We start from the raw sequence: 26,749 nt of genomic DNA, 5'->3' as shown, positions 1-26,749 counted from the left end.
TTAGATACAGAGTAAAGCTCCCTCTACACTGTCCCATCAAACACTCCCAGGGCAGGTACAGCACAGGTTAGATACAAGTAAAGCTCCCTCTACACTGTCCCCATCAAACACTCCCAGGGCAGGTACAGCACGGGTTAGATACAGAGTAAAGCTCCCTCTACACTGTCCCATCAAACACTCCCAGGGCAGGTACAGCACGGGTTAGATACAGAGTAAAGCTCCCTCTACACTGTCCCATCAAACACTCCCAGGGCAGATACAGCACGGGTTAGATACAGAGTAAAGCTCCCTCTACACTGTCCCATCAAACACTCCCAGGGCAGGTACAGCAGAGGTTAGATACAGAGTAAAGCTCCCTCTACACTGTCCCATCAAACACTCCCAGGGCAGGTACAACACGGGTTAGATACAGAGTAAAGCTCCCTCTACACTGTCCCATCAAACACTCCCAGGGCAGGTACAGCACGGGTTAGATACAGAGTAAAGCTCCCTCTACACTGTCCCCATCAAACACTCCCAGGGCAGGTACAGCACGGGTTAGATACAGAGTAAAGCTCCCTCTACACTGTCCCATCAAACACTCCCAGGGCAGGTACAGCACGGGTTAGATACAGAGTAAAGCTCCCTCTACACTGTCCCATCAAACACTCCCAGGGCAGGTACAGCACGGGTTAGATACAGAGTAAAGCTCCCTCTACACTGTCCCATCAAACACTCCCAGGGCAGGTACAGCACAGGTTAGATACAGAGTAAAGCTCCCTCTACACTGTCCCATCAAACACTCCCAGGGCAGGTACAGCACGGGGTTAGATACAGAGTAAAGCTCCCTCTACACTGTCCCCATCAAACACTCCCAGGGCAGGTACAGCAGGGGTTAGATACAGAGTAAAGCTCCCTCTACACTGCCCCATCAAACACTCCCAGGGCAGGTACAGCAGGGGTTAGATACAGAGTAAAGCTCCCTCTACACTGCCCCATCAAACACTCCCAGGGCAGGTACAGCACGGGGTAGATACAGAGTAAAGCTCCCTCTACACTGCCCCATCAAACACTCCCAGGGCAGGTACAGCACAGGTTAGATACAGAGTAAAGCTCCCTCTACACTGTCCCATCAAACACTCCCAGGGCAGGTACAGCACGGGTTAGATACAGAGTAAAGCTCCCTCTACACTGTCCCATCAAACCCTCCCAGGGCAGGTACAGCACGGGTTAGATACAGAGTAAAGCTCCCTCTACACTGTCCCATCAAACACTCCCAGGGCAGGTACAGCACGGGTTAGATACAGAGTAAAGCTCCCTCTACACTGTCCCATCAAACACTCCCAGGGCAGGTACAGCACGGGTTAGATACAGAGTAAAGCTCCCTCTACACTGTCCCATCAAACACTCCCAGGGCAGGTACAGCACGGGTTAGATACAGAGTAAAGCTCCCTCTACACAGTCCCATCAAACACTCCCAGGGCAGGTATAGCACAGGTTAGATACAGAGTAAAGCTCCCTCTACAGTGTCCCATCAAACACTCCCAGGGCAGGTACAGCACGGGTTAGATACAGAGTAAAGCTCCCTCTACACTGTCCCATCAAACACTCCCAGGGCAGGTACAGCACGGGTTAGATACAGAGTAAAGCTCCCTCTACAGTGTCCCATCAAACACTCCCAGGGCAGGTACAGCACGGGTTAGATACAGAGTAAAGCTCCCTCTACAGTGTCCCATCAAACACTCCCAGGGCAGGTACAGCACGGGTTAGATACAGAGTAAAGCTCCCTCTGCACTGTCCCATCAAACACTCCCAGGGCAGGTACAGCACGGGTTAGATACAGAGTAAAGCTCCCTCTACACTGTCCCATCAAACACTCCCAGGGCAGGTACAGCACGGGTTAGATACAGAGTAAAGCTCCCTCTACACTGTCCCATCAAACACAGAGCAGGAAGGATCCAGGTTCTCTCTCAGCCGGGCAACGATGGCGAGTCGCAGCTTCTTGCACGAGGACACCCAAACTCCACGGGAAAAGTGATCCAACCGTGGCTAACTATAGAAGTTAAGGATAGCATTAGATTGAAAGAAGCTTATAATGTTGCAAAGAATAGTGGTAAGCCTGAGGATTGGGAGAGTTTCAGAAACCAGCAAAGGTTGACCAAAAAATTGATGAAAAGGGAAAAAAATAGAATATGAGAGAAAACTAGCAAGAAATATAAAAGCAGATTGTAAGAGTTTCGACAAGTATGTAAAGAGAGTAGCAAAAGTAAACGTTGGTCCCTTAGAGGCTGAGACGGGAGAAATTATTATGGGGAATAAGGAAATGACAGAAACGTTAAACAAATATTTTGTATCTGTCTTCACAATAGAAAACACACAAATCGTACCAAAAATGGTGTGGAACCAAGGGTCTAATGAGGGTGAGGAACTTAATGTAATTAATATAAGTAGAGGAACTAATGGGACTAAAAGCCGACAAATCCCCTGGACCTGACGGCCTACATCCTAGGGTTGTAATGAAGTGACTGAAGAGATAGTGGATGCATTGGTTGTGATCTTCCAAAATTCCCTAGATTCTAGAATGGTCCCAGCGGACTGGAAGGTCGCAAATGTAACCCTACTATTCAAGAAAGGAGATAGGCAAAAAGGAAAGGGAGGTGGGGTAGCATTACTGGTTAAAGAAGGGATTAACACAATTGTAATGAAGGATATTAGCTCTGATGAGGTGGAATCTGTATGGGTAGAATTGAGAAATACTAAGGGGAAAAAAACGTTAGTGGGAGTGGTTTATAGACCTCCCAACAGTAAGGCGGAGGTTGGGGATGGCATTAAAAGGGAAATTAAAGAAACGTGCAATAAGGGCACAGCTGTCATCATGGGTGACTTTAACCTACATATAGATTGGGCCAACCAAATTATTGACAATACTGTGGAGGAGGAATTCCTGGAGTGTTTACAGGATGGTTTCCTGGACCAATATGTCAAGGAACCAACCAGAGATCAGGCCATCTTAGACTGGGTATTATGTAACGAGAAAGGATTCATTAGCAATCTTGTTGTACGAGGCCCCTTGGGTCAGAGCGATCATAATATGATCGAATTCTTCATTAAGATGGAGAATGAAGTAGTTGACTCGGAGACGAGGGTCCTCAATTTAAATAAAGGAAACTACGATGGTCTGAGGAGCGAGTTGGGTAGGATTGATTGGGGAATGGCACTCAAAGGGTTGACGGTGGATAGGCAATGGCAAACATTCAAAGACCGAATGGATGAACTACAGAATTTGTTCATCCCAGTTTGGCATAAACATAAAACAAAAAAGGTGACCCAACCGTGGCTAACAAGGGAAATTAGGGATAGCATAAGGTTCAAGGAGAGGGCATATAAATTGGCCAGAAAAATCAATAATCCTGAGGATTGGGAGCAGTTTAGGATTCAACAAAGCAGGACAAAGGGATTAATTAAGAAAGGGAAAATAGAATATGAGAGTAAGCTTTCAAGGAACATAAAAACTGACTGTAAAAGCTTTTATAGATATGTGAAGAGAAAAAGATTGGTGAAGTCAAGCGTAGGTCCCTTGCAGTCAGAATCGGGGGAATTTATAATGGGGAACAAAGAAATGGCAGACCAATTAAATACATACTTTGGTTCTATCTTCACAAAGGAGGACACAAATAACCTCCCAGAAATGCCGGGGAACATAGGGTCTGATGAAAGGGTGGAACTGAAAGAAATCAGTATTTGTAGGGAAATGGTGTTAGGAAAATTGATGGGACTGAAGGCCGATAAATCCCCAGGGCCTGATAATCTACATCCCAGGGTACTTAAGGAAGTGGCCCTAGAAATAGTAGATGCATTGCTGGTCATCTTCCAGAACTCGATAGACTCTGGAACGGTACCCATGGATTGGCAGGTAGCTAATGTTACCCCACTATTCAAAAAAGGTGGTAGAGAAAAGGCGGGGAATTATAGACCGGTAAAGCTTGACATCGGTAGTGGGGAAAATGCTAGAGTCCATTATAAAAGATGTAATAGCAGAGCACTTGGAAAGCAGTGACTGGATCGGACAAAGTCAACATGGATTTACAAAAGGTAAATCATGCTTGACTAATCTACTGGAATTTTTTGAGGATGTAACTGGTAAAATAGATAAGGGAGAACCAGTGGATGTGGTGTATTTGGACTTTCAGAAGGCTTTCGATAAGGTCCCGTATAAGAGATTAGCGTGCAAAATTGAGGCAAATGGGATTGGGGGCAAGGTATTGACTTGGATAGAGAACTGGTTGGCGGACAGAAAGCAAAGAGTTGGAATAAACGGGTCGTTTTCCAAGTGGCAGGCAGTGACTAGTGGGGTACCGCAAGGATCGGTCCTAGGACCCCAGCTGTTCACAATATATATTAATGATCTGGACGAGGGAATTGGATGTAATATCTCCAAATTTGCAGACGACACAAAGCTGGGTGGGAGGGTATGCTGTGAGGAGGATGTCGTGAAACTCCAGTACGATTTGGACAGGTTGGGTGATTGGGCAGAAACATGGCAAATGCACTATAATGTGGATAAATGTGAGGTTATCCACTTTGGTGGCAAAAACAGGAAGGCAGATTATTATTTGAATGGCAATAGATTGGGAGAAGGGGAAGTGCAAAGAGACCTGGGTGTTCTTGTGCACCAGTCGCTGAAGGTAAGCATGCAGGTGCAGCAGGCGGTTAAGAAGGCAAATGGTATGTTGGCCTTCGTAGCAAGAGGGTTCGAGTACAAGAACAAGGATGTCTTGCTGCAGTTGTACAGGGCCTTGGTGAGACCACACCTTGAGTATTGTGTGCAGTTTTGGTCGCCTTACCTGAGGAAGGACGTTCTTGCCATGGAAGGAGTGCAGCGAAGATTCACCAGGCTGATACCTGGGATGGCAGGAATGACGTATGAGGAGAGATTGTGTCGATTGGGCTTATACTCACTGGAGTTTAGAAGATTGAGAGTGGATCTCATCGAAACCTATAAAATTCTGTCAGGCCTGGACAGACTAGATGCAGGAAGGATGTTTCTGATGGCCGGGGAGTCCAGAACCAGGGGTCACAGTCTAAGGATAAGGGGTAGGCCATTTAGGACTGAGATGAGGAGGAATTTCTTCACCCAGAGAGTGGTGAACCTGTGGAATTCTCTGCCACAGAGGGCGGTGGAGGCCAGTTCATTAAGTATATTCAAGAAAGAGTTGGATATATTTCTTAGGGCTAAAGGGATCAAGGGGTATGGGGAGAAGGCAGGGACCGGGTACTGAATTTGGATGATCAGCCATGATCTCATTGAATGGCGGAGCAGGCTCGAAGGGCTGAATGGCCGACTCCTGCTCCTATCTTCTATGTTTCTATGAGAGAGAAAACCGGGAACTACAGGCCAGTTAGCCTGACATCAGTCGTCGGGAAAATGCTGGAATCCATTGTTAAGGAAGTGGTATCAGAGCACTTAGAGAATCATAACATGATTAGGCAGAGTCAGCATGGTTTTATGAAAGGGAAATCATGTTTGACAAATTCATTAGAGTTTTTTGAGGATGTAACTAGCAGGGTAGATAAAGGGGAACCAGTGGATGTAGTATATTTGGGTTTCTAAAAGGCATTCAATAAGGTGCCACATAAAAGGTTATTACACAAGATTAGGGCTCATGGGGTTGGGGGTAATATAGTAGCATGGATAGAGGATTGGTAAACAGAGAGAAAACAGAGTAGGGATAAATGGGTCTTTTTCAGGTTGGCAGGCCGTAACTAGTGGGGTGCCGCAAGGATCAGTGTTGGGGCCTCAGCTATTCACAATCTATATTAATGACCGAGGTGAAGGGACCGAGTGTAATGTATCCAAGTTTGCTGATGATACAAAGCTAGGTGGGACAGTAAGCTGTGAGGAGAACACAGTCTGCAAAGGGATATAGATAGACTGAGTGAGTGGGCAGTAAGGTGGCAGATGGAGTGTAATGTGGGGAAATGTGAGGTTATTCACTTTGGTAGGAAGAATAGAAAAACAATATTTTTTAAATGGTGAGAAACTTTCAAATGTTGGTGCTCAGACAGATTTGGGTGTCCTCGTGCAAGAAACACAGAAAGCGAGCATGCAGGTACAGCAAGCATTAAGGAAGGCAAATGGCATGTTGGCCTTTATTGTAGGGGGTTGGACTATAAGAGTAAGGAAGTCTTGCTACAATTGTACAGGGCCTTGGTGAGACCACACCTGGAGCACTGGGCACAGTTTTGGTCTCCTTATCTAAGGAAGGATATACTTGCCTTGGAGGCGGTGTAATAAAGGTTCACTAGACTGATTCCTGGGATGAGAGCGCTGTCCTATGAGGAGAGATTGTGTAGAATGGGCCGATACTCTCTGGAGTTTAGAAGAATGAGAGGTGATCTCATTGAAACATACAAGATTCTGAGGGGGATTGACAGGGTAGATGCTGAGAGGCTGTTTCCCCCCTGGCTGGAGTCTCGAACCAGGGGTCACAGTCTCAGGGTAAGGGGTCGGCCATTGAGGACTGAGATGAGGAGGAATTTCTTCACTCAGAGGGCGGTGAATCTTTGGAATTCTCTGCCCCAGAGGGCTGTGGAGGCTCAGTCGTTGAGTATATTCAAGGCTGAGACCGATAGATTTTTGGACTCTCGGGGAATCGAGGGATATGGGGATCGGGCGGGAAAGTGAAGTTGAGGTGGAAGATCAGCCGCGATCTTGTTGAATGGTGCAGCAGGCTCGAGGGGCCGAATGGCCGACTCCCGCTCCTCCTATTTCTTATGTTCTTAGAACAGGTTTACTAATAACTGAACGACGCAAATCCACCCTCCCCACTCACACTCATTTGGGGGGATGGGGAGCACGTCAGGGTGAGCGGGGATGTGGGTCAGGTGGGGGACAGTGAGGGTGAGGAGTGGGTGCAGTGCGGGGAGAGATTGGGAGGAGTAGAAAGCAAGAACGGAGTGAGCTGCACTCACCAGGAGAATGTCTGCGGAGATCCCGGGATTCCAGCGTTGGAGAAGAGTCCGGCAAACAGCTGCTGGATTATTCTGCAAACACAGGGAGGGAAGAATGAGTCGGAGACAGTGGGAGCCAGCCAAAACCCAGAGAGAGCGTCCCGCGGGATCCGCCCGGGGACAGAGGGGGTTCCCGGGGACAGCGGGGGTCCGCCCGGGGACAGCCAGGGTCCGCCCGGGGACAGAGAGGATTCCTGGGGACAGAGGGGATTCCCGGGGACAGCGGGGGTCCGCCCGGGGACAGAGGGGATTCCCAGGGACAGCCAGGGTCCGCCCGGGGACAGAGGGGATTCCCGGGGACAGCCAGGGTCCGCCGGGGGACAGAGAGGATTCCCGGGGACAGCCAGGGTCCGCCCGGGGACAGCCAGGGTCCGCCCGGGGACAGAGGGGATTCCCGGGGACAGCCAGGGTCCGCCCGGGGACAGAGGGGATTCCCGGGGACAGCCAGGGTCCGCCCGGGGACAGAGGGGATTCCTGGGGACAGCCAGGGTCCGCCGGGGGACAGAGAGGATTCCTGGGGACAGCCAGGGTCCGCCCGGGGACAGCCAGGGTCCGCCCGGGGACAGCGGGGGTTCCCGGGGACAGCCGGGGTCCGCCCGGGGACAGAGGGGATTCCCAGGGACAGCCAGGGTCCGCCCGGGGACAGCCAGGGTCCGCCCGGGGACAGCGGGGGTTCCCGGGGACAGCCGGGGTCCGCCCGGGGACAGAGGGGATTCCCGGGGACAGCCAGGGTCCGCCCGGGGACAGAGGGGATTCCTGGGGACAGCCAGGGTCCGCCGGGGGACAGAGAGGATTCCTGGGGACAGCCAGGGTCCGCCCGGGGACAGCCAGGGTCCGCCCGGGGACAGCGGGGGTTCCCGGGGACAGCCAGGGTCCGCCCGGGGACAGAGGGGATTCCCAGGGACAGCCAGGATCCGCCCGGGGACAGCCAGGGTCCGCCCGGGGACAGCGGGGGTTCCCGGGGACAGCCAGGGTCCGCCCGGGGATTCGCGGGATCCACCCGGGGACAGAGGGGATTCCCGGGGACAGCCAGGGTCCGCCCGGGGACAGCCAGGGTCCGCCCGGGGACAGCGGGGGTTCCCGGGGACAGCCAGGGTCCGCCCGGGGATTCGCGGGATCCACCCGGGGACAGTGAGGATTCGCGGGATCCACCCGGGGACAGTGGGGATTCGCGGGATCCACCCGGGGACAGAGGGGATTCCCGGGATCCACCCGGGGACAGAGGGGATTTGCGGGATCCACCCGGGGACAGAGGGGATTCGCGGGATTAGAGAGGGACCCATGGGATTGAGAGAGCGATGGGTTTTGTATCCTTTCAGCAGCATCGCCCTCCCTAATTCACAATCTCCGAGAGTATTCGCTCCCCCAGTGTGGGACTGAGCCACCTGCCAGCTTCAGCTAACTGGGCAGAAGTAGTGGCTGCAATTAGCCCTGGAGGCCTGAGGGGGGGAGGAAAAGATCAGCCAGGAGTCCTGCTCCTGATCAGAATCCAGTGGCCCCTGCTGATGTGAACTAAGAAATGGATTGGTCTTTAGCTGCGATGCACCCTCTACGATGCTGGCAACACTCGTTGCCCAGGGTCACATGTGGAGTGAGTACTGGTGGGCAATGAGCCACAGATCCTGCCCCCAGCGAGAGTCAGCAGCTGCAGGAGAGGGCGGGAGACATCTGGAAATGAAAGACGAGACTAAATGCACATCACTTCTCCCGAGTACGGGGCCACCAGTCCCAACACAACACAGCTAGAGGTTCGGTATCTAACCTACCCTTCTATGGCCGGAGACCTCTCGGGGCGGGACGTTCCACGGGATCGGTACCGTCTGGCCATCGGTAGCCTCGTGTGCCGGCTGGGGCCCCAGATGTCGCTCTGCTGGCCTCCTCGTTCCGTCTCTCCGCTGTCGTGATCTAGCGAGGTTCCACTGCGAAAGGGTCTCCCGTCAACGAGAAGGAAGGTCTGGTCCAGGTTCAGGAAGGTGCGGTCCCATAGCTGCAAATCAGAAACAGGGCAGTAATACCAGCAGACGCCGGGGCATGAACACCAGCAGACGCCGGGGCATGAACACCAGCAGACGCCGGGGCAGCAACACCAGCAGACGCCGGGGCAGCAACACCAGCAGACGCCGGGGCAGCAACACCAGCAGACGCCGGGGCAGCAACACCAGCAGACGCCGGGGCAGCAACACCAGCAGACGCCGGGGCAGCAACACCAGCAGACGCCGGGGCAGCAACACCAGCAGACGCCGGGGCAGCAACACCAGCAGACGCCGGGGCAGCAACACCAGCAGACGCCGGGGCAGCAACACCAGCAGACGCCGGGGCAGCAACACCAGCAGACGCCGGGGCAGCAACACCAGCAGACGCCGGGGCAGCAACACCAGCAGACGCCGGGGCAGCAACACCAGCAGACGCCGGGGCAGCAACACCAGCAGACGCCGGGGCAGCAACACCAGCAGACGCCGGGGCAGCAACACCAGCAGACGCCGGGGCAGCAACACCAGCAGACGCCGGGGCAGCAACACCAGCAGACGCCGGGGCAGCAACACCAGCAGACGCCGGGGCAGCAACACCAGCAGACGTCGGTGGCTGAATGGGTCAATGAACCACCCACCAGTCGGGGCAACAGTTAGACCATTAGAACAGGTCTCAGCGCTCCAAAATTGTGAATGGGCCAGGGTTCCCGCTCCTGGTCATTTAACAGTGAGCTTTGCTGGAAAGTGAACGTGGCTATCGGGATAATGAGAGATCGGACTGGGCTGTGATGCCCCCCTTGGTGCAATAACCTGCGGGTGCTCACGGTCGAGGATAAACGGGTGCGAGGGGAAAACTGGAAACAGAAGCGCAAGACACGACAAAGAGTTCCTCCTTCAGTCGTATTAAAGGATTATCAGGCGTCCAGCACAATACCCAGGGTCCCGACATCGCACTCGGTCACCGTACAACCTTTCAACACCTCAGCCTCCAAATTACCTCCGCAAACTGTGTGGCCGAATCATCGTCCAGTCCACTGGTTCCGCTGTCCAAGAAACTGTGGAGACACAAGCACAACACTCAGGGCCAGCGGTAGTCTGCCCGGCCAGAGCCATCGGAAGGGAAGCCCCCCCTCCTGTCCACTGCCCCGAGACCCCTTTCAGAGGGAGAATCTTACCCGCCTTTGCTCCATGTCCCTCGATATCCTGACCTCACAAATCGATCTCCGTCTTGAAAGCTCCAACTGTCCCCCAGCATCCAAAGCCTTTTGGGGGAGCCAGTTTCAGATTTCCACTACCCTTTGTGTGAAAATGTGCTTCCTGACTTCCCTCCTGCACGACCTGGCTCTAATTTTAGGATTATGCCCCCTGGTTCTGGAATCCCCAATTACACAGGCAGTAGCCACGAAAGTAATGAGGCGGAGGAATCCAGTTAATGGAGGGTGTCATTATAGCAACCCAAAACCCAACTGTGGCACCGGACCACAGACGGACAGGCCTCAGGCAGAAAGAGACTCCGACAGGAGGGATCAGGACAGAGGACAGTCTCTCCCTGACCTTACTCACCCCACGCGCTGCACGAAAATTTACATTTCATTGCAAAGCTACGATCCATCAACCTCCAAACGGTTCCCCAAATCACCGAGAACCCTCGCCGCAGCCTCCCACCACCCCCTCTCGCACCCACCTCTCGCACCCACCCCCTCAACTCCCCCACCCCACCACTCCTCTCGCACCCACCCCCTCAACTCCCCCACCCCACCACTCCTCTCGCACCCACCCCCTCAACTCCCCCACCCCCCCACCACCCCTCTCTCACACCCACCCCCTCAATTCCCCCACCCCTCACCATCCCCCTCTCGCACCCACCCCCTCAACTCCCCCACCCCCTCTCGCACCCACCCCCCTCAACTCCCCCACCCCCTCTCGCACCCACCCCCTCAACTCCCCCACCCCCCTCTCGCACCCACCCCCCTCAACTCCCCCATCCCCCTCTCGCACCCACCCCCAACTCCCCCACCCCCTCTCGCACCCACCCCCTCAACTCCCCCACCCCCTCTCGCACCCACCCCCTCAACTCCCCCACCCCCCTCTCGCACCCACCCCCCTCAACTCCCCCATCCCCCTCTCGCACCCACCCCCAACTCCCCCACCCCCTCAACTCCCCCACCCTCTCGCACCCACCCCCTCAACTCCCCCACCCCCTCTCGCACCCACCCCCTCAACTCCCCCACCCCCTCTCGCACCCACCCTCCTCAACTCCCCCACCCCCCTCAACTCCCCCACCCACCCCCAACTCCCCCACCCCCTCTCGCACCCACCCCCTCAACTCCCACACCCCCTCTCGCACCCACCCCCCTCAACTCCCCCACCCCCTCTCGCACCCACCCCCTCAACTCCCCCACCCCCTCTCGCACCCACCCCCCTCAACTCCCCACCCCCTCTCGCACCCACCCCCCTCAACTCCCCCACCCCCTCTCGCACCCACCCCCTCAACTCCCCCACCCCCTCTCGCACCCACCCCCTCAACTCCCCCACCCCCCTCTCGCACCCACCCCCTCAACTCCCCCACCCCCTCTCGCACCCACCCCCCTCAACTCCCCCACCCCCTCTCGCACCCACCCCCCTCAACTCCCCCACCCCCTCTCGCACCCACCCCCCTCAACTCCCCCACCCCCTCTCGCACCCACCCCCCTCAACTCCCCCACCCCCTCTCGCACCCACCCCCCTCAACTCCCCCACCCCCTCTCGCACCCACCCCCCTCAACTCCCCCACCCACCCCCAACTCCCCCACCCCCTCTCGCACCCACCCCCTCAACTCCCACACCCCCTCTCGCACCCACCCCCCTCAACTCCCCACCCCCTCTCGCACCCACCCCCTCAACTCCCCCACCCCCTCTCGCACCCACCCCCCTCAACTCCCCCACCCCCTCTCGCACCCACCCCCCTCAACTCCCCCACCCCCTCTCGCACCCACCCCCTCAACTCCCCCACCCCCTCTCGCACCCACCCCCTCAACTCCCCCACCCCCCTCTCGCACCCACCCCCTCAACTCCCCCACCCCCTCTCGCACCCACCCCCCTCAACTCCCCCACCCCCTCTCGCACCCACCCCCCTCAACTCCCCCACCCCCTCTCGCACCCACCCCCCTCAACTCCCCCACCCCCTCTCGCACCCACCCCCCTCAACTCCCCCACCCCCTCTCGCACCCACCCCCCTCAACTCCCCCACCCCCTCTCGCACCCACCCCCTCAACTCCCCCACCCCCTCTTGCACCCACCCCCTCAACTCCCCCACCCCCCTCTCGCACCCACCCCCTCAACTCCCCCACCCCCTCTCGCACCCACCCCCCTCAACTCCCCCACCCCCTCTCGCACCCACCCCCCTCAACTCCCCACCCCCTCTCGCACCCACCCCCTCAACTCCCCCACCCCCTCTCGCACCCACCCCCCTCAACTCCCCCACCCCCTCTCGCACCCACCCCCTCAACTCCCCCACCCCCTCTCGCACCCACCCCCCTCAACTCCCCCACCCCCTCGCACCCACCCCCCTCAACTCCCCCACCCCCTCTCGCACCCACCCCCCTCAACTCCCCCACCCCCCTCTCGCACCCACCCCCTCAACTCCCCCACCCCCTCTCGCACCCACCCCCCTCAACTCCCCACCCCCTCAACTCCCCCACCCCCTCTCGCACCCACCCCCTCAACTCCCCCACCCCCTCTCGCACCCACCCCCCTCAACTCCCCCACCCCCTCTCGCACCCACCCCCTCAACTCCCCCACCCCCCCTCTCTCGCACCCACCCCCTCAACTCCCCCACCCCACCACTCCTCTCGCACCCACCCCCTCAACTCCCCCACCCCTCTCGCACCCACCTCCCTCAACTCCCCCATCCTTCCGTTTCCTCCCCCTCGCCGCCCACCTCTCCCCCTCCCTGCTTGGCTAAAACTGGCCAGTCTCTCGGGAAGGGGTTTAGAAGAATCAGCATTGGCTCCCGCTCCGGGTTACTCTCCCACCCTCTTACTGGAACTGCTTGTAATTGTACACAGGACCAGGCGGGGATGAGATGCCTCTCACAGTTGAATATCGCACCGACAATCATCGTCTGGGCTTAAGGATGAGTCGCAAACACTGAGGTGAAGAATCAGCGCCACCGACACCCAGGGAGCAAAACCCCAGTGACAGGCTGCACTGTCCGGAGACGAACAACTTGAACAACTGACAAAGCTCTATGTACCTCGTTTCATCTGTGACTTCCTCGATAAACCCGGACTCACACCGAGGGCAGATGTATTCCTGCAAGGAAAAAAACAGGCATCACTACACAGACAAGCCCAGCAAACACAGCACTAATGGCAGACTGGAACCATATTTACACAGAGTATACTGGAACCATATCAACACACAGTATACTGGAACCATAGCCACACCCAGTATACTGGAACCATATCTACACACACAGTATACTGGAACCATATCCACACACACGGTATACTGGAACCATATCCACACACACACGGTATACTGGAACCATATCCACACACACACAGTATACTGGAACCATATCCACACACACGGTATACTGGAACCATATCTACACACACGGTATACTGGAACCATATCCACACACACGGTATACTGGAACCATATCCACACACACACACGGTATACTGGAACCATATCCACACACACACGGTATACTGGAACCATATCCACACACACGGTATACTGGAACCATATCTACACACACAGTATACTGGAACCATATCCACACACACGGTATACTGGAACCATATCCACACAGACGGTATACTGGAACCATATCCACGCACACGGTATACTGGAACCATATCCACACACAGTATACTGGAACCATATCCACACACACGGTATACTGGAACCATATCCACACACAGTATACTGGAACCATATCCACACACACGGTATACTGGAATCATATCCACACACACGGTATACTGGAACCATATCCACACACACGGTATACTGGAACCATATCCACACACACGGTATACTGGAACCATATCCACACAGTATACTGGAACCATATCAACACACACGGTATACTGGAACCATATCTACACAGAATATACTGGAACCATATCCACACACACGGTATACTGGAACCATATCCACACACACGGTATACTGGAACCATATCCACACAGTATACTGGAACCATATCAACACACACGGTATACTGGAACCATATCTACACAGAATATACTGGAACCATATCCACACACACGGTATACTGGAACCATATCCACACACACGGTATACTGGAACCATATCCACACACACAGTATACTGGAACCATATCCACACACACGGTATACTGGAACCATATCCACACACACGGTATACTGGAACCATATCCACACAGTATACTGGAACCATATCAACACACACGGTATACTGGAACCATATCTACACAGAATATACTGGAACCATATCCACACACACGGTATACTGGAACCATATCTACACAGAATATACTGGAACCATATCCACACACACGCTATACTGGAACCATATCCACACACATGGTATACTGGAACCATATCCACACAGTATACTGGAACCATATCAACACACACGGTATACTGGAACCATATCTACACAGAATATACTGGAACCATATCCACACACACAGTATACTGGAACCATATCCACACACACGGTATACTGGAACCATATCCACACACACAGTATACTGGAACCATATCCACACACACGGTATACTGGAACCATATCCACACACACGGTATACTGGAACCATATCTACACAGAATATACTGGAACCATATCCACACACACGGTATACTGGAACCATATCCACACACACAGTATACTGGAACCATATCCACACACACACTATACTGGAACCATATATATCCACACACACACACACACAGTGTAACCACTCTACCACCTCCCATCTCTTGACCCAGGTTTCCCATCCCCTCTCCTGCCCTCCCACAGAGACCAGCTGCCCACTCTGCTTCTGTCTGGCACATTTTCCTGTGTTTAAGCAGCTGTATTGATGCACCTTGTTGTCAGTGACCTGTACGATGCACCTTGACCCTCCTTCTAGACTTCTCACCAAAGATAGAGAAAAACAAAACAAATGTGAACCGTGACTGCAACAAACAACACTGCCTGGCACTGGCCAGCCTGTGCCACAGACTGGGGACAGACTGCTTCAAACACTCTTCACATACAGACCCAAGTGACAGCACAGCGTCGATATTTAACACCGTCAGTTTGGGTTCAAATCGAACACGATATATAGTAACATACTGACGACACAATCCCTGGCTCAACTCGACATCCGGTTACTGCAGGCAAGCTTGGTGAGATAGAAATATACTTTAAACATCACAACCATAGGGAAAGTCCCCTCAGAATTAGGCAGTGTGAGGGAGCTGGATTACCATCAGTAGAGATACAGTCAGTAACACAGGGCGCTGGGAGAGAGGGGTTACTGAGTGACAGTGTGAGGGAGCTGGATTACCATCAGTAGAGATACAGTCAGTAACACAGGGCGCTGGGGAGAGGGGTTACTGAGTGACAGTGTGAGGGAGCTGGATTAACATCAGTAGAGATACAGTCAGTAACACAGGGCGCTGGGGGAGAGGGGTTACTGAGTGACAGTGTGAGGGAGCTGGATTAACATCAGTAGAGATACAGTCAGTAACACACGGCGCTGGGGAGAGGGGTTACTGAGTGACAGTGTGAGGGAGCTGGATTAACATCAGTAGAGATACAGTCAGTAACACAGGGCGCTGGGGGAGAGGGGTTACTGAGTGACAATGTGAGGGAGCTGGATTAACATCAGTAGAGATACAGTCAGTAACACAGGGCGCTGGGGGAGAAGAGGGGTTACTGAGTGACAGTGTGAGGGAGCTGGATTAACATCAGTCGAGATACAGTCAGTAACACAGGGCGTTGGGGGAGAGGGGTTACTGAGTGACAGTGTGAGGGAGCTGGATTACCATCAGTAGAGATACAGTCAGTAACACAGGGCGCTGAGGGAGAGGGGTTACTGAGTGACAGTGTGAGGGAGCTGGATTAACATCAGTAGAGATACAGTCAGTAACACAGGGCGCTGGGGGAGAGGGGTTACTGAGTGACAGTGTGAGGGAGCTGGATTACCATCAGTAGAGATACAGTCAGTAACACAGGGCGCTGGGGGAGAGGGGTTACTGAGTGACAGTGTGAGCGAGCTGGATTAACATCAGTAGAGATACAGTCAGTAACACAGGGCGCTGGGGGAGAGGGGTTACTGAGTGACAGTGTGAGGGAGCTGGATTAACATCAGTAGAGATACAGTCAGTAACACAGGGCGCTGGGGGAGAGGGGTTACTGAGTGACAGTGTGAGGGAGCTGGATTAACATCAGTAGAGATACAGTCAGTGACACAGGGCGCTGGGGGAGAGGGGTTACTGAGTGACAGTGTGAGGGAGCTGGATTAACATCAGTAGAGATACAGTCAGTAACACAGGGCGCTGGGGAGAGGGGTTACTGAGTGACAGTGTGAGGGAGCTGGATTAACATCAGTAGAGATACAGTCAGTGACACAGGGCGCTGGGGGAGAGGGGTTACTGAGTGACAGTGTGAGGGAGCTGGATTAACATCAGTAGAGATACAGTCAGTAACACAGGGCGCTGAGGGAGAGGGGTTACTGAGTGACAGTGTGAGGGAGCTGGATTAACATCAGTAGAGATACAGTCAGTGACACAGGGCGCTGGGGGAGAGGGGTTACTGAGTGACAGTGTGAGGGAGCTGGATTAACATCAGTAGAGATACAGTCAGTAACACAGGCCGCTGGGGGAGAGGGGTTACTGAGTGACAGTGTGAGGGAGCTGGATTAACATCAGTAGAGATACAGTCAGTAACACAGGGCGCTGGGGGAGAGAGGTTACTGAGTGACAGTGTGAGGGAGCTGGATTAACATCAGTAGAGATACAGTCAGTAACACAGGGCGCTGGGGGAGAGGGGTTACTGAGTGACAGTGTGAGGGAGCTGGATTAGCATCAGTAGAGATACAGTCAGTAACACAGGGCGCTGGGGGAGAGGGGTTACTGAGTGACAGTGTGTGGGAGCTGGATTAACATCAGTAGAGATACAGTCAGTAACACAGGACGCTGGGGGAGAGGGGTTACTGAGTGACAGTGTGAGGGAGCTGGATTAACATCAGTAGAGATACAGTCAGTAACACAGGACGCTGGGGGAGAGGGGTTACTGAGTGACAGTGTGAGGGAGCTGGATTAACATCAGTAGAGATACAGTCAGTAACACAGGGCGCTGGGGGAGAGAGGTTACTGAGTGACAGTGTGAGGGAGCTGGATTAACATCAGTAGAGATACAGTCAGTAACACAGGGCGCTGGGGGAGAGGGGTTACTGAGTGACAGTGTGAGGGAGCTGGATTAACATCAGTAGAGATACAGTCAGTAACACAGGGCGCTGGGGGAGAGAGGTTACTGAGTGACAGTGTGAGGGAGCTGGATTAACATCAATAGAGATACAGTCAGTAATACAGGGCGCTGGGGGAGAGGGGTTACTGAGTGACAGTGTGAGGGAGCTGGATTAACATCAGTAGAGATACAGTCACTAACACAGGGCGCTGGGGGAGAGGGGTTACTGAGTGACAGTGTGAGGGAGCTGGATTAACATCAGTGGAGATACAGTCAGTAACACAGGGCGCTGGGGGAGAGAGGTTACTGAGGGAGCTGGATTACCATCAGTAGAGATACAGGCAGTAACACAGGGCGCTGGGGAGAGGGGTTACTGAGTGACAATGTGAGGGAGCTGGATTAACATCAGTAGAGATACAGTCAGAAACACAGGGTGCTGGGGGAGAGGGGTTACTGAGTGACAGTGTGAGGGAGCTGGATTAACATCAGTAGAGATACAGTCAGTAACACAGGGCGCTGGGGGAGAGGGGTTACTGAGTGACAGTGTGAGGGAGCTGGATTAACATCAGTAGAGATACAGTCAGTAACACAGGGTGCTGGGGGAGAGGGGTTACTGAGTGACAGTGTGAGGGAGCTGGATTAACATCAGTAGAGATACAGTCAGTAACACAGGACGCTGGGGGAGAGAGGTTACTGAGTGACATTGTGAGGGAGCTGGATTAACATCAGTAGAGATACAGTCAGTAACACAGGGCGCTGGGGAGAGGGGTTACTGAGTGACAGTGTGAGGGAGCTGGATTAACATCAGTAGAGATACAGTCAGTAACACAGGGCGCTGGGGGGGAGGGGTTACTGAGTGACCGTGTGAGGGAGCTGGATTAACATCAGTAGAGATACAGTCAGTAACACAGGGCACTGGGGGAGAGGGGTTACTGAGTGACAGTGTGAGGGAGCTGGATTAACATCAGTAGAGATACAGTCAGTAACACAGGGCGCTGGGGGAGAGGGGTTACTGAGTGACAGTGTGAGGGAGCTGGATTAACATCAGTAGAGATACAGTCAGTAACACAGGGCGCTGGGGAGAGGGGTTACTGAGTGACAATGTGAGGGAGCTGGATTAACATCAGTAGAGATACAGTCAGTAACACAGGGCGCTGGGGGAGAGGGGTTACTGAGTGACCGTGTGAGGGAGCTGGATTAACATCAGTAGAGATACAGTCAGTAACACAGGGCGCTGGAGGAGAGGGGTTACTGAGTGACAGTGTGGGGGAGCTGGATTAACATCAGTAGAGATACAGTCAGTAACACAGGGCGCTGGGGAGAGGGGTTACTGAGTGACCGTGTGAGGGAGCTGGATTACCATCAGTAGAGATACAGTCAGTAACACAGGGCGCTGGGGAGAGGGGTTACTGAGTGACAGTGTGAGGGAGCTGGATTAACATCAGTAGAGATACAGTCAGTAACACAGGGCGCTGGGGGAGAGGGGTTACTGAGTGACAGTGTGAGGGAGCGGGATTAACATCAGTAGAGATACAGTCACTAACACAGGGCGCTGTGGGAGAGGGGTTACTGAGTGACAGTGTGAGGGAGCTGGATTAACATCAGTAGAGATACAGTCAGTAACACAGGGTGCTGGGGGAGAGGGGTTACTGAGTGACAGTGTGAGGGAGCTAGATTAACATCAGTAGAGATAGAGTCAGTAACACAGGGCGCTGGGGGAGAGGGGTTACTGAGTGACAGTGTGAGGGAGCTGGATTAACATCAGTAGAGATACAGTCAGTAACACAGGGCGCTGGGGGGAGAGGGGTTACTGAGTGACAGTGTGAGGGAGCTGGATTAACATCAGTAGAGATAGAGTCAGTAACACAGGGCGCTGGGGGATAGGCGTTACTGAGTGACAGTGTGAGGGAGCTGGATTAACATCAGTAGAGATACAGTCAGTAACACAGGGCGCTGGGGGGAGAGGGGTTACTGAGTGACAGTGTGAGGGAGCTGGATTAACATCAGTAGAGATACAGTCAGTAACACAGGGTGCTGGGGGAGAGGGGTTACTGAGTGACAGTGTGAGGGAGCTGGATTAACATCAGTAGAGATACAGTCAGTAACACAGGGCGCTGGGGGGAGAGGGGTTACTGAGTGACAGTGTGAGGGAGCTGGATTAACATCAGTAGAGATACAGTCAGTAACACAGGGCGCTGGGGGAGAGGGGTTACTGAGTGACATTGTGAGGGAGCTGGATTAACATCAGTAGAGATACAGTCAGTAACACAGGGCGCTGGGGGAGAGGGGTTACTGAGTGACAGTGTGAGGGAGCTGGATTAACATCAGTAGAGATACAGTCAGTAACACAGGGCACTGGGGGAGAGGGGTTACTGAGTGACCGTGTGAGGGAGCTGGATTACCATCAGTAGAGATACAGTCAGTAACACAGGGCGCTGGGGAGAGGGGTTACTGAGTGACAGTGTGAGGGAGCTGGATTAACATCAGTAGAGATACAGTCAGTAACACAGGGCGCTGGGGGGGGAGGGGTTACTGAGTGACCGTGTGAGGGAGCTGGATTAACATCAGTAGAGATACAGTCAGTAACACAGGGCACTGGGGGAGAGGGGTTACTGAGTGACAGTGTGAGGGAGCTGGATTACCATCAGTAGAGATACAGTCAGTAACACAGGGCGCTGGGGAGAGGGGTTACTGAGTGACAATGTGAGGGAGCTGGATTAACATCAGTCGAGATACAGTCAGTAACACAGGGCGCTGGGGGAGAGGGTTACTGAGTGACCGTGTGAGGGAGCTGGATTAACATCAGTAGAGATACAGTCAGTAACACAGGGCGCTGGGGGAGAGGGGTTACTGAGTGACAGTGTGAGGGAGCTGGATTAACATCAGTAGAGATACAGACAGTAACACAGGGCGCTGGGGGAGAGGGGTTACTGAGTGACAGTGTGAGGGAGCTGGATTAACATCAGTAGAGATACAGTCAGTAACACAGGGCGCTGGGGGAGAGGGGTTACTGAGTGACAGTGTGAGGGAGCGGGATTAACATCAGTAGAGATACAGTCAGTAACACAGGGCGCTGGGGGAGAGGGGTTACTGAGTGACAGTGTGAGGGAGCGGGATTAACATCAGTAGAGATACAGTCACTAACACAGGGCGCTGTGGGAGAGGGGTTACTGAGTGACAGTGTGAGGGAGCTGGATTAACATCAGTAGAGATACAGTCAGTGACACAGGGCACTGGGGGAGAGGGGTTACTGAGTGACAGTGTGAGGGAGCTGGATTAACATCAGTAGAGATACAGTCAGTAACACAGGGCGCTGGGGGAGAGGGGTTACTGAGTGACAGTGTGAGGGAGCTGGATTAACATCAGTAGAGATACAGTCAGTAACACAGGGCGCTGGGGGAGAGGGGTTACTGAGTGACAGTGTGAGGGAGCGGGATTAACATCAGTAGAGATACAGTCAGTAACACAGGGCGCTGGGGGAGAGGGGTTACTGAGTGACAGTGTGAGGGAGCTGGATTAACATCAGTAGAGATACAGTCAGTAACACAGGGCGCTGGGGGGAGAGGGGTTACTGAGTGACAGTGTGAGGGAGCTGGATTAACATCAGTAGAGATACAGTCAGTAACACAGGGTGCTGGGGGAGAGGGGTTACTGAGTGACAGTGTGAGGGAGCTGGATTAACATCAGTAGAGATACAGTCAGTAACACAGGGCGCTGGGGGAGAGGGGTTACTGAGTGACAGTGTGAGGGAGCTGGATTAACATCAGTAGAGATACAGTCAGTAACACAGGGTGCTGGGGGAGAGGGGTTACTGAGTGACAGTGTGAGGGAGCTGGATTAACATCAGTAGAGATACAGTCAGTAACACAGGGTGCTGTGGGAGAGGGGTTACTGAGTGACAGTGTGAGGGAGCTGGATTAACATCAGTAGAGATACAGTCAGTAACACAGGGCGCTGGGGGGAGAGGGGTTACTGAGTGACAGTGTGAGGGAGCTGGATTAACATCAGTAGAGATACAGTCAGTAACACAGGGCGCTGGGGGGAGAGGGGTTACTGAGTGACAGTGTGAGGGAGCTGGATTAACATCAGTAGAGATACAGTCAGTAACACAGGGTGCTGGGGGAGAGGGGTTACTGAGTGACAGTGTGAGGGAGCTGGATTAACATCAGTAGAGATACAGTCAGTAACACAGGGCGCTGGGGGGAGAGGGGTTACTGAGTGACAGTGTGAGGGAGCTGGATTAACATCAGTAGAGATACAGTCAGTAACACAGGGCGCTGGGGGAGAGGGGTTACTGAGTGACAGTGTGAGGGAGCTGGATTAACATCAGTAGAGATACAGTCAGTAACACAGGGCGCTGGGGGAGAGGGGTTACTGAGTGACAGTGTGAGGGAGCGGGATTAACATCAGTAGAGATACAGTCAGTAACACAGGGCGCTGGGGGAGAGGGGTTACTGAGTGACAGTGTGAGGGAGCTGGATTAACATCAGTAGAGATACAGTCAGTAACACAGGGCGCTGGGGGGAGAGGGGTTACTGAGTGACAGTGTGAGGGAGCTGGATTAACATCAGTAGAGATACAGTCAGTAACACAGGGTGCTGGGGGAGAGGGGTTACTGAGTGACAGTGTGAGGGAGCTGGATTAACATCAGTAGAGATACAGTCAGTAACACAGGGCGCTGGGGGAGAGGGGTTACTGAGTGACAGTGTGAGGGAGCTGGATTAACATCAGTAGAGATACAGTCAGTAACACAGGGTGCTGGGGGAGAGGGGTTACTGAGTGACAGTGTGAGGGAGCTGGATTAACATCAGTAGAGATACAGTCAGTAACACAGGGTGCTGTGGGAGAGGGGTTACTGAGTGACAGTGTGAGGGAGCTGGATTAACATCAGTAGAGATACAGTCAGTAACACAGGGCGCTGGGGGGAGAGGGGTTACTGAGTGACAGTGTGAGGGAGCTGGATTAACATCAGTAGAGATACAGTCAGTAACACAGGGCGCTGGGGGGAGAGGGGTTACTGAGTGACAGTGTGAGGGAGCCGGCCGACAAAGAGCGATCCACCCTATCCCACTTTCCAGCTCTTGGTCCGTAGCCCTGTAGGTTTCGGCACTTCAAGTGCTTATCCAAGTACTGTTTAAATGTGACGAGGGTTTCTGCCTCTACCACCCTTTCAGGCAGTGAGTTCCAGACCCCCACCACCCTCTGGGTGAAAAAACTTCACCTCAAATCACCTCTAAACCTCCGACCAATTACTTTAAATCTATGCCCCCTGGTTATTGAGCTTTCTGCCAAGGGAAATAGGTCCTTTCTATCCACTCTATCTCGGCCTCTCATAATTTTTAGACCCCTCAATTAAATCTCCCCTCAGCCTCCTCTGTTCCAAAGAAAACAACCCCAGCCGATCCAATCATTCCTCATAGCTGAAATTATCCAGCCCGGTCAACATCCGCGTAAATCTCCTCTGCACCCTCTCTAGTGCAATCACATCCTTCCTGTGATGTGGTGACCAGAACTGCACGCCATACTCTAGCTGTGGTCTAACTAGTGTTTTATACAGTTCAAGCATAGCCTCCCTGCTCTTATATTCTATGCCTCGGCTAATAAAGGAAAGTGTCCCGTGTGCCTTCTTAACCACCTTGTCTACCTATGCTGCTACCTTCAGGGATCTGTGGACATGTACTCCTAAGGTCCCTCTGATCCTCTGCACTTCTCAGTGTCCTATCTTATATAATGTATTCCTTGCCTTGTTAGCCCTACCCAAATGCATTACCTCCCACTTCTCCAGATTGATTCCATTTGCCACTGTTCTGCCCACCTGACTGGTCCATTGATATCTTCCTGCAGTCTGCAGCTTTCTTCTTCATTATCAACTACATGGCCAATTTTTGTATCACCTGCAAACTTCTTAATCATACTTCCTATATTCAAGTCCAAATCATTGACATATACCACAAAAAGCAAAGGACCCAGGACTGAGCCCTGCGGAACCCCACTGGAAACAGCCTTCCAGTCACACAAACACCCTTCGACCATTACCCTCTGCTTCCTGTCTCCGAGCCAATTTTGGTTCCAACTTGCCACTTTGCTTTGGATCCCATGGGCTTTTACTTTCGTGTGGGACCTTATCAAAAGCCTTGTTAAAATCCATATAGACTACATCAAACGTACTACCCTCATCGACCCTCCTTGTAACCTCCTCAAAAGATTCAATCAAGTTAGTCAGACACAACCTTCCCTTAACCAATCCATGCTGACTGTCCCTGATTAATCCCTGTCCCTCAGAAATTTTCCAATAATTTTCCCACCACCGAGGTTAGGCTGACTGGCCTGTAATTACTCAGTCTGTCCCTTTCTCCCTTTTTAAACAACGGTACCACATTAGCAGTCCTGCAGTCCTCTGGCACCACACTTGTAGCCAGAGAGGATTGGAAAATGATACAGGTGAGTGGAGATACATCAGTAACACAGGGCGCTGGGGGAGAGGGGTTACTGAGTGACAGTGTGAGGGAGCTGGATTAACATCAGTAGAGATACAGTCAGTAACACAGGGCGCTGGGGGAGAGGGGTTACTGAGTGACAGTGTGAGGGAGCTGGATTAACATCAGTAGACATACAGTCAGTAACACAGGGCGCTGGGAGAGAGGGGTTACTGAGTGACAGTGTGAGGGAGCTGGATTAACATCAGTAGAGATACAGTCAGTAACACAGGGCGCTAGGGGAGAGGGGTTACTGAGTGACAGTGTGAGGGAGCTGGATTAACATCAGTAGAGATACAGTCAGTAACACAGGGCGCTGGGGGAGAGGGGTTACTGAGTGACAGTGTGAGGGAGCTGGATTAACATCAGTAGAGATACAGTCAGTAACACAGGGCGCTGGGGGAGAGGGGTTACTGAGTGACAGTGTGAGGGAGCTGGATTAACATCAGTAGAGATACAGTCAGTAACACAGGGCGCTGGGGGAGAGGGGTTACTGAGTGACAGTGTGAGGGAGCTGGATTAACATCAGTAGAGATACAGTCAGTAACACAGGGCGCTGGGGGAGAGGGGTTACTGAGTGACAGTGCGAGGGAGCTGGATTAACATCAGTAGAGATACAGTCAGTAACACACGGCGCTGGGGGAGAGGGGTTACTGAGTGACAGTGTGAGGGAGCTGGATTAACATCAGTAGAGATACAGTCAGTAACACAGGGCGCTGGGGGAGAGGGGTTACTGAGTGACAGTGTGAGGGAGCTGGATTAACATCAGTAGAGATACAGTCAGTAACACACGGCGCTGGGGGAGAGGGGTTACTGAGTGACAGTGTGAGGGAGCTGGATTAACATCAGTAGAGATACAGTCAGAAGCCAGGATGTAAAGTGTTCGCTAATTGTCATGTTCCAGCTCATCAATATTGTTTTGTTCAGAAACTGCACAGTCAGTTCCACAAGATCATCAGCACTCACTGTTAATGGCAACATATTCATTTAAAACAGGCGACACAAAACAGTCACCATTAAACTAGTCACAACTTCTCACGATTGTTCGGGGCACAGTGAGTCGCTCTCGAACACAGATTTGACTCACGAAACGGGTTAGAAACATAGAAGATAGGAGCAGGAGTCGGCCATTCGGCCCCTCGAGCCTGTTCTGCCATTCAATGAGATCATGGCTGATCATTCAAACTCAGTACCCTGTCCCTGCCTTCTCCCCATATCCCTTGATCCCTTTAGCCTTAAGAAATATATCTAACTCCTTCTTGAATATATTTAATGAATTGGCCTCAACTGCCTTCTGTGGTAGAGAATTCCACAGGTTCACCACTCTCTGGGTGAAGAAATTCCTCCTCATCTCTGTCCTAAATGGCTTGCCCCTTATCCTTAGACTGTGACCCCTGGTTCTGGACTCCCCGACCATCGGGAACATCCTTCCTGCAATAAGTCTGTCTAGTCCTGTTAGAATTTTATAAGTTTCAATGAGACCCCCTCTCATTCTTCTAAACTCCAGCGAGTATAAGCCCAATCGACCCAATCTCTCCTCATACGGCATTCCTGCCATCCCAGGTATCAGTCTGGTGAATCTTCGCTGCACTCCCTCCATGGGTTGCAGGAGCCACACTCCCAGCGTCATCACCGTCCCACTGAACTGTTCTCAAAGCACAGACGTGGTGCTGAGCTCAGTGTCGGACCAGAATATCAGACCTACAGTGCTCGGTCCTGCACTGACCTGGGCCGGCCTTGAGCGCCAGGAGGAAACAACACCGAACCCCAATGGAATATTGGGGAGTTTGGCGGGGGGCGGAAAGAAATTCAGGGGCACAACTGATACAGGATCGGGGTGTGGTCACCAAGGGAACCATCGCCATGGGATGGGGGGGGGGTTGGTCTCCAAGGCGACCATCGCCATGGGATGGGAGGATTGGTTTCCGAGGAGACCATCGCCATGGGATGGAGGGTGTTGGTCTCCAAGGTGACAATCGCCATGGGATTCGGGGGTTTGGATTCTGAGGAGACCATCGCCATGGGATTGGGGGGATTGGTCTCTGAGACCATCGCCATGGGATGGGGGGGTTGGTCTCCGAGGAGACCATCGCCATGGGATGGGGGGTGTTCGTCTCCAAGGCGACCATCGCCATGGGATGGAAGGGGTTGGTCTCCAAGGCGACTATCGCCATGGGATGGAAGGGGTTGGTTTCCAAGGCGACTATCGCCATGGGATGGAAGGGGTTGGTCTCCAAGGCGACTGTCGCCATGGGATGGAAAGGGTTGGTCTCCAAGGCGACTATTGCCATGGGATGGGGGGGGTTTTATCGCCAAGGCGACTATCGCCATGGGATGGAAGGGGTTGGTCTCCAAGGCGACTATCGCCATGGGATGGAAAGGGTTGGTCTCCAAGGCGACCATTGCCATGGGGGGGGGGGGGTGCCAGGTGCCAGCGATGAGGCGATGCCCCTCACCGCCCCATGACCACTCACCTCCCCATGACCCCTGACCCCCACCAGCAGTTCCTAACCCAAGACCCTCTGACCTTTAACTCGGTGCCCGCACTCCCCCCACCAAAGAGTGGGTTTCAAACCTCAACAATCACATCCCCCCCACCAACCCAATCCTCGGCCGCCCACACCCCCAATCCCCAGCCCAATCCCCGGTCACCACAGCCGCGGCCTGACGGCAATCGCCGGGCCCGGCCGGCCGCTCCTTACCGGCAGCTTGGGGCAGACCTCGCCCTTACAGCAGTGGCAGAAGAAGCGAAGCGGAGCCACGGCCGCCGCCTCCGCCATCTTCCCGCTGGCCTCAGCGCCCTCCCGGCAGTCACCGCGCGCCCAGCCCGGAACCGGAAACCCCCGACGCCGCCATCTTAGTGCGGGGCAGCACGGT

The 26,749-nt window shown here is 53.6% G+C and overlaps 1 protein-coding gene across 1 annotated transcript in view; it reads right to left on the bottom strand.

Moving 5' to 3' along the window:
• Positions 1–26,702, bottom strand: part of rnf115a (ring finger protein 115a) — a 30,801-nt gene extending 4,099 nt beyond the window's left edge. Inside the window, exons 1-5 of the mRNA XM_085978408.1 lie at positions 26,575–26,702; positions 13,195–13,253; positions 9,958–10,015; positions 8,757–8,977; positions 6,952–7,023 (exon numbers count right to left, since the gene is read on the bottom strand). Coding sequence (XP_085834534.1) covers positions 6,952–7,023; positions 8,757–8,977; positions 9,958–10,015; positions 13,195–13,253; positions 26,575–26,652 — 488 coding nt within the window. The 5' untranslated portion in view covers positions 26,653–26,702. The remainder of the gene's footprint in view (positions 1–6,951; positions 7,024–8,756; positions 8,978–9,957; positions 10,016–13,194; positions 13,254–26,574) is intronic.
• Between the last annotated feature and the right edge of the window lie 47 nt (positions 26,703–26,749).

The sequence above is a fragment of the Somniosus microcephalus genome, unplaced genomic scaffold (genome assembly GCF_052327205.1).
Source record: "Somniosus microcephalus isolate GS21.2 unplaced genomic scaffold, FLI_Smic_1.0 unresolved_chr7, whole genome shotgun sequence".
Taxonomy (NCBI): Eukaryota; Metazoa; Chordata; class Chondrichthyes; order Squaliformes; family Somniosidae; genus Somniosus; species Somniosus microcephalus.
The sequence above is the reverse complement of the archived record's forward strand: the minus strand, read 5'-3'. Positions and strand labels throughout refer to the sequence as shown.